Source organism: Anopheles merus, chromosome 2L (genome assembly GCF_017562075.2).
Source record: "Anopheles merus strain MAF chromosome 2L, AmerM5.1, whole genome shotgun sequence".
In the NCBI taxonomy this organism is placed as follows: domain Eukaryota; kingdom Metazoa; phylum Arthropoda; class Insecta; order Diptera; family Culicidae; genus Anopheles; species Anopheles merus.
The window spans coordinates 15,031,944-15,041,103 of NC_054083.1; the positions used below are offsets into that span (position 1 = coordinate 15,031,944).

The following is a 9,160-nucleotide window of genomic DNA, read 5'->3' on the forward strand; positions in this document are numbered from 1 at the left end:
CTTGGTGGTACGTGTGATGTACCAAGGATGCATGCGAGGTATGATCGTTCATCAAGAGTAGTTGCATTTCCCTAAACTCCTTTAAAATTAAATAGCATGCTCTGAACGCTTGTATCGCCTTCCCCCTCTCGCTATTAATAACGCAAAAATTAGATAACGAGAACGCGAACACAACACAACAATGATGATAAATGAAAAACAGCGTCACTGAATGATGAAAACATGCTACATACATATAACTGAAGTTAATTTTTGTTCATCAAGTTCATCGCAAACTATCGATCATCATCGATCGTTGATCGGAAAGGGCCTCACAGTCTTATTTCGCGCAACGGTCAAAGCTTACAAATGGAAATACATACACAAACTGGGGCATATAGAATAAGCACAACTGTTTGTACAAAGAATCTTCTTCTTCTTCTTTGGCACAACAACCGTTGTCGGTCAAGGCCTGCTAGTACCCACTAATGAAGTGAGCTTGGCTTTCAATATAACATAAGTACAAAGAATAACATGGCTAATAATAAAGACACTTGTATATGAGAAGTAAAACCAAACGGTCCATGGTACTTTTCATATCCATGTGAGGTACCAGGCGTCTCCATTGTGTATACAATTGTCTAAATTAACTCAATATCGCTTGCAAAGTGCAATTTAAAAAAAATAGAGAAAGAAACGCTCTCTCTCTCGCTCTCTCTCTCTCTCTCTATCTCATTCTCTTTTCTCTCTCTCTCTCTCTCTCTCTCTCTCTCTCTCTCGTTAAACGTTAGATTAAGAATTGTTCATGTATTACAAGTAAAGCGAGTGTCATGATGGAATTTAGAACTGAAATACATGTCGAAGAGCAAACAGTGTTAAATGTCTCAATATCGATTTCCAGCAAATAATGGGATATGCAGATGCGGTGGGGATCCAATTATCACGCAGCAGACTCCTCTTATCCTGTTTCTACAAGCAGTTTTCCACTAGTACCGACCGATGCTTACCAACCGCCGCTCGTTTTCGCCATAACGCTCACCCGTCCAATCACCGTTGAGACAGCATCTGCATCACCCCGCCTTAATTTCACCCGAACCGATACTGTAACACTTGGATCACTATTATAATCGTTTAATATCAGCTTCTTCTACTCCAACTATGACTCCCTCGACCATGCCGTTGATTCTTAGCTTTCACTCGCGATGCAATAACAGAACAGAATCTACACGCGACGGATAAAGTACAAATTCCGCCGTAACCATCGCGCCTTGTGGAATTTTGCAAACAGCAGGCGGAAATCATCAAATCTCCCTAGAAAAATCTCGTACAAAAGAGTAAATGGGCAGAAAACTGACGAAATGTGCGATTTTTTGCCATGCGCTTTGCTGAAACTCAGCTCAGCTCTTCGTCATGTACAATGTGTCATTCAAACGTGTTCTCCATCCCTTAATGTCGATACAGTACTCAATTCCGGTCACAATTTTGAAACGTTGCGCTTCACAATGTGCTCCTATTCTGAGCAAAATCTTCAACATTTCACTACGTATCGGAGTCTTTCCCGCCTCCTGGAAAGAATCTTGACTGGTGTCTATCCACAAGAAAGGCATCAAGACAGACGCCTTCAACTACCTAGGCATCACTTCCCACTGCGCCTGCGCGAAAGTGTTCAAGTTGCTTGTCTAAGAGCCACTACTATCAAGCGCGCGGAAATACATTGGCACATCTCAACATGGCTTCTTTCCCAAGAGATCCACAAGTTCGAACCTCGTACAATTCATCAGTCTTTGCCACACTGCTATCGTTGCGGGCCAGCAAGTTGATACTGTTTATACGGATATTCGGCAGCATCCCCCACTCTATATGTTCCGTGCTCGACGGCCAAGCCGACCGCGAAGGTTTCAGTCGTTCTGGAGCGCTTGATAAACCGTCTGCTACCACGGAACCGAACGTCCCGGGCAAAGGGGTTCGGGAGCATCCAACTCTCCTTCACCAAACTACTTTCAGTATTGGCCTACCAGGCTTACCAGTTACCAGTTACCTGTTTTCCAATATACATTGGTAGGTCTATTCCGTGGTAGCGACGCTACTGATTTCATAAAGTGTTGTTGAGAAGGCATTCGTATTCACCCAAACCTTCACCCGGGAGAATCTTAGCACCAAACAAAGAAACGCACTGATCAAATGCTGGTGTAAGACTGATTTATTATAATGCAGGGTTCCCACGATATATTGGTTGGTTTCCATCTATTTTGGTTGGTTCCCATATTTTTTTTATGCGTTCCTACGATTTTTAGCCGTTTCCCAGAATTTTTTGGTCCAATTGTATTGATATCCAATCGGACGATACCAATAAATTATGGGAACGAACCAAAAATCTATGGGATACGATGAATACAGTCAGTCCAAAAAGTATTCGTCTAGCTAAATATTTTGTAGAAAAAGGCGAATTATGGCCGCAATAGGCATGGCGCGGTAAAAGTAATGATCCATCAATACACACGTTTTGCTAAAAAATAAACATTAAAATAGTGCAATAGCAACCAAAACACATAAAAAACTTCATAAAGTCGTTTGAAGGTTATGCAAAAAGTATTCGTCTATATAGCTTTTTACTCATTTTCATTGGCCAAACATTACGTAGACTTGAGTTAAATTTATTATTATCAATCTGCCTAGTGCTTTCCTTCTAAACTAATGCATTTCTGTTGTTTCAATTGCACTTCAAGCGGTCAGAGAGGCACTAAAGGCGGGGGAGTTAAATGAATGGAGCATGATGGCGAAAATCGTAGCTTAATCCTATGCATAACGTATCCTACCCATTTTTGAAGGTTACAAAATGTGTGGGAGGCCTCGTTCCTTCATTTGATCAGCGTTTGGCCATTTTCTGATACTAATTGTACTGCCATGTAAGCAGCCATCATTAACGGTAAATCTAACGAAAGCAGTGGTTTAATGTCCAAAAAATCAAATATTACCAAGGAATCAGTGCATTTTATGATGGCCAATAAGATCAGGAAAAGATATGGGTCACATTTGGTTGATGGGTCTACTGCGTTTCATTGTAGATGGTCATGTTATGGCTTGAATGGGTGAGTTGTTACAAACATATTTTGTTTGAACTAGTTAATTTGGCCCGGTTACAGGGCTACGCTAAATAACATAAAAAAGTAAAACAAAAATTGCTGCTCAAATTTTATATCAGAAGACTCCTAAATAAGTCTGCGATGCTGCTTTTTTTGATAGCATTGATACGAATAATCCGATGCGTTGTATGATGATGACAGTTAAATGTTTACCAATATCGTTGTCATCGCGTGAATCCTGTATATTGCTTATGTTAAGAACCTATGGTTCATTACGCATTGCATGATCTATAATCGGTTTTCATCTCTATCATTTGGTTTAACACGGTAGTTAACAATCTTATGTTTCTTGTTCTTGAATATAAAGCACTTCCTATTTGATTTCGTGAGTACACAGGTGCAGTATTTTGCAGTTTGTCATGATATTTTCGGAGCAAACTTGACGGTTTTTAAAGACGAAGACACGAAACCAACACACGAAGACGAAAACAAACAACTTAACTTACTTTATTTTATATGAGGCAGTAAGCTTATTTGCCTAATAAAATTCTTACATAAATCTTTATCTGTATTGATCGATAGAAATAATCATGAAAAAACGTTTACTTCTAGGCATCATTATTGTTAATAGTGGCACACTATATTGCAACAACAGCCTCAATCGGTGTACCTGTACACCTGTACACGGTGTACAATAACAAAATGATTTATATTTGCTTATCTGTATGAACATCATATGAATTTGCTTACCGCATAAACAGCCCTTCAATTGCCTATTACTTCTCGGTGCACTACGTTCTTCGCCGCAACACCATCTTGATCATCACGTTCCGAATTTACAATCATAACCGTCACGTTTTGTCGGGATGTGACTCGTGATAGTGCGACGTACAGATGCCCATGTGCAAATACCTCCGTGGGTAGGTACAGTCCAAGATGTTGCAAGGACTGGCCTTGCGCCTTGTTAATTGTCATCGCAAAGCATACCTGAATTGAAAATTGTTTCCGGCGAATTTGGAACGGAATATTCGCATCGTTGCTGTCACATAAAATGCGTGGTAATAGTACGTCATCTCCCTGTCGTTTGCCGGTTAAGATTCGAGCGTGTATGTAGTGCGGTTTCATTTCGATGACCAGCAGACGCGTTCCATTGCACAACCCACGTTCGGTATTCAAATTCCGAAGCAGCAAAACTGATGCATATTTTTTCAATCGCAAGCAATGAACTGGAATTCCACTTAAGTTGATTGAATGCAGGAATTCAGGCGGCATCTGTAGCGTTTCGTGTTCTTCTGGATTTACTAACGCGTCTACCAAAAGATATTCCTGTACTGGCCCAGATAGTTGTTCTAGTACGCAGTTATTGATTGCGGTTACATCAACATTTTTCGGAGAGAGAATAGCTCGGTCCGTAAAATATTTCAGATGTTCGAAATATTGTCTAATATCCGGATGGACGCGATTAATCAATATTCGTACGTTGTCATCAACGCTGGCAGAGCGAGGTAATACCATATCACGGGGAATTTTTGTAAAAGATGCATCCAACCCCGGAAAGGTAGCATGGCGACCCTCACCGATGCGGAGAAGGAAATCGGTAAAGTTTTGTAGATCGTTTGCACTCCGCGCGGTTGATGCAGTTTGGACGCGCATATTGACATGCAATCTCAATACCTTAAATTGCTCCCACAATGCACTCTTTTTTAAACACTGCTTTATAACCTGTGCATCTGTACCTTTCGGGACGATTGGAAGAATCTGTCGAAAATCGCCACAGAGTAGCAAGACCTTACCGCCAAACGGCCTATGCACACCCACGATGTCTTGTAGCGTACGGTCGACAGCTTCAAGAGCGTAGCGACTGCTCATCGAGGCTTCGTCCCAGACGATGAGTGCTGCTTGCCGCATCAGGTTCGCAAGGGATGATTGTACGGGTATATTACATTTTGTGTTTTGATACTATATGCTTTTATTCGACAAAATAACTTTAGTAAACTAACACATTAAAAATTGTACACATATAAAAAGACGATACGCGGTAGAAAACACGTCCTGCTACGACGGCACCCGAAATGGAAGAGGCCGATCTCTCTCGCTTTGCCGCCGCGCGAAGTACCGACGAACCCTTCGGCTACGTCGGATGGTGTCGGTTACCAGACAACACCGAGTACCTGTGGCTGCGTACTGCGCCCAGCGTAAGACCGCGCTTGCACAACATCTCTCCCTGTTAATTGAGCTGATAGGCTCCAAGCCGACGGGGGAGTCTTCTAACGCGAGAAGACCTACGTGGCACGCCTATCTGCTGCTGGTTCGTACCTTCTGTAGGATGTTCGGTATCCAGGGCCTGCTGCGGTTGTGGTGGTGTGGAGGCCGCAGTGTGTTGGGATGTCTCAAATGCAGACTGATCAGTAGAATGGGTTGCCGGTACATGATGGCCACTCTCGGGCTGACTGGATGCCTTCCATTCCGCCAACAGCACGTCAAGGGGTAGCTGAACTGCTGGTGATGAACCGTTACCAACTCGTCGTCTCAGCTGATTCACGTGACGCCTTAACAACCGTCCATCTTCGGCAACGATCTCGAACATTACACGCCCGCAGCTGCGGACAATCTCCCCTGGGATCCACTTCCACGAGTTGTTGCTAAAATACTTTGCCCAAACTGTGTCGCTGCGATGAAATCTGCGAACTGATGAAATTGATGATGATGGGGAAGATTCTTCACACGATGAAGGAGGTCGCAATAGCTCCAATGCAGTTCTTATCGGGCGACCGATCATTTCCTCCGATGGACTTCTCTGCTGTTCGAGTTGAGCATTTGGTGTAGAACGATACGTCATCAGGAAAAGCTCCAAGTCCTCATCTAGCTTACCCTCCTCCGTTCTGATCTTCCTCAAAGAACGTTTAAGAGTATCGACGAATCGCTCCGCCTGTCCGTTCGACTGTGGGTGAAAGGAAGCCGTAGTAATATGCTCAATCCCGTTGTGCTGACAAAACTCCTTGAACGGACCGCTAACGAACTGTGCGCCATTGTCGCTGACTAAGGTTGCATACTAAAGGCATACCGAAACGAGCAAACAAGTTCCTTAGAATGGCAATCGTGGCTGTTGTGGTGGTGCTCGTAGTTTTGACGATCTCCGGCCATTTGGAATACGCGTCGACTACAACCAGGAAATAAACGCCCTCCCAAGGGCCCGCGTAATCGATGTGAACTCGGTTCCAAACTGCCGAAGGTTTTGGCCACGCCATTGATGTTGCCCTTGGTGGTGATTTTGCCGCTGCTGTACATGCCTCGCAGGAGGCCACATAGCGTGCTATGTCGTCATCCAACTTAGGCCAATATACGTAGCTACGTGCAACCGCTTTCATCCTCTGCATTACCGGATGTCCTCGGTGTAGTTGATTTAAACAGCGATTGCGCAGCTTCTCCGGGATGACTACTTTCTCTCCAAAAAGAATGCAGCCATCCACGTTGGTCAGCGATTCCCTTCTATCGTAGAGCCGTGCAAGATCTGTTCCGTAAGCTACGTCGCGAGGCCAACCATCTCGCACGTACTTGTAAACCTTCTGGAGCGACGGATCTTGCTGAGCGTAGAGCTCAATGTCTCTGAAACGAATAGGGAATGTTAGTAAGGCATTTACGGCAACTGACCTGAGATCCTGCTCTAATTCGATGCTTGCTACGATGTATTCCGACTCTGGTTTCGCATGGTTTTGTATGAGGCGAGAAAGAACGTCGGCGTTGCCAAAAGAACCAGTGGGGATGTATTCGATGATCATGTCGTAAAGCTGAAGTGTTAATGCGAATCTCTGCAATCGATTAGCTGTATACGTTGGAATCCCCTTTTTGCTTCCAAAAATTCGCACTAATGGCCAGTGGTCGGTTTGCAACGTAAAATGTCGACCGTATAGCATCCGATGGAATTTCGTTACAGCAAATATGATGGCGAGACCTTCTCGATCGATTTGGCTGTAACCCTCTTCAGCCTTACTCAGCGCTCTAGATGCGTGTTGCACCACCTTAAGAGATCCATCAGGAAATTTGTGACTAAGCGTTGCCCCAAGTCCAATAGATGAAGCATCGGTCGAAACCACAATGTCAAGCTTCGGGTCATAATGTGTGAGCAGGAGGTCATTTTGCAGCAATTTGTCCATTGAGTAACGCAGATCTCTAATACTTGGGATGAACTTTGCATAGTAGTTCACCGCACCGATGAACGATCGTACTCCTGAGATATCTTTCGGTGGAGGCAGTTTTTAATGGCTTCGATCTTCAACGGGTCAGGTCTGAGGCCTTGGCTGTCTATAATATGCCCTAAATAGCGGATTTGTGGCTTATTGAACGCACACTTTTCTGATCGCATTGTAAAGCCGTAGTCTTATATGCGTTTAATTGTTTCCTCCAGGGCGATGTCGTGCTCTTCTTGCGTTTTACCACCGATAATCACGTCATCCATATAGGCTGATACTCCGTTTATGCCGGCGAGCATCTTGTCCATGATCTGCTGGAATGCTCCCGGTGCTACTTTGATGCCTGGGGGGAGTTTATTGTAGTGGTAAAGGCCTCGGTGAGTGTTAATCGTGAGCAATGGCCGACATCCTGTCTCTATTTCCACCTGGAGAAACGCATCTGAAACATCGAGTTGTGTAAATATTTTGCATCTAGCCAGTTTAGAAAAAATATCCTGTGGTAACGGAAGTGGATACTCATGCGGGTGTAAAGCTGCATTCAGGCCGGTCGAATAATCGCCGCATAGTCGTATCTGTCCGTTAGCCTTCCTGACCACAACGACTGGTGCTGCCCAATCCGAGTAATCGACAGGTGATATAATGCCCCAGCCTTCCAACCGATCGAGCTCCTTGTTGACAATCTCTTCCATTGCATACGCAACGGGGCGCTTGGGACGAAACACTGGACGGGTATCTTTTCGTAGCTGCAGATGAACGCTGGCTTTGGTACAAATCCCCGTGCCATGGAATACCGACGGAAATTTGTCCTCCCAGGACCGTGGATCTGCTTCTTTAATGTTGTTGCAAAAATTATCCATCGGGATCGTTCCTAGGGCGAAAAGATTAACCATGTCTGCTCCCAACAACGCCAACTCCATTTTGGACACTCTTATGGTAGCTCGCTTTGTACGGTTTGCAATGGACACGTTCGCTATGAACTCACCTTCCAGTCTGAGGACGTCACCGGATGCTGCTTTGGCTCTTACCGTTACTGGTGTCAGATATGGTTTACCCAACTGTTTCCATATGCGCTGGCTGATAACCGAGATATCCGAGCCGGTATCCAATTGTAACCTTGCTGATTTATTCTCGATCTGGATGTTCACAAATTTTCTGTACTGCTGGACACTGCTAACGTTGACTCGTACCACTCTGGTTGCTACGGATGGTCGCTGGTAAAATTTCTTATGCCTCGTGCGGCGGTGTGAGGAAGCGCAATGTCCCTCTCGATGACCGATGCGACCGCAATCACGACACTTGTGCGCCTTGTACGTGCATTTCCTGGACCAATGCAATGCACCACAAAGCCAACACGCATTACGGGGTTTGGAGCCAGTGCTTCTGTCAAACGGTTTGGAGTTTCGCTCGTCGTTCCTCTGGTACCGCTGCTTATCTCCACCCGCATGGACCGCGTGCACACGTTCGCTCGTATCGGTCGCGATCATAGCACTACCCGCTTTAACTCGTGCTAGCCGGTGGCAATCTTCTGCTAGCTGCGCTAGGGTTGCATCTGTGCGCTCTTCCATGCTAGCAAGCAGCCTGCCACGAATATCACGATCACATTCATCCTTCAATCCGCATACCAGGACGAGACATTTGCATTGCTCTTCTGTCATAGATGCAAATTCAAAATCGACGCATGCGCGGTTTACTCGGCCGGTAAATGACAAAAGATCCTCGGAGCGCGATTTGGTGATGCTCAAACATTTATACCGCTTGCTTAGGGTCGACTCCATTTTGCCAAAAAGCACCGTGAGCTTTTGCACCATTTCTGATAATGAAAGGTCACGGGGGGCACGCGGTAAAATGAAATTGGTGAAACGAGCATACTCGCCTGCTCCTAACTTTCGTCCAAGGAGTCGAACTTTT

The 9,160-nt window shown here is 44.9% G+C and overlaps 1 protein-coding gene across 1 annotated transcript; it reads right to left on the reverse strand.

Moving 5' to 3' along the window:
• Positions 1 to 5,965: 5,965 nt before the first annotated feature.
• Positions 5,966 to 7,450, reverse strand: LOC121592945 (uncharacterized protein K02A2.6-like). Its single transcript, XM_041914888.1, has 2 exons — positions 6,127 to 7,450; positions 5,966 to 6,003 (listed from the first exon to the last, which is right to left on the reverse strand). The coding sequence occupies exons 1-2, from the start codon at positions 7,214 to 7,216 to the stop codon at positions 5,966 to 5,968; spliced, it is 1,128 nt and encodes a 375-aa protein (XP_041770822.1). The 5' UTR covers positions 7,217 to 7,450.
• Between the last annotated feature and the right edge of the window lie 1,710 nt (positions 7,451 to 9,160).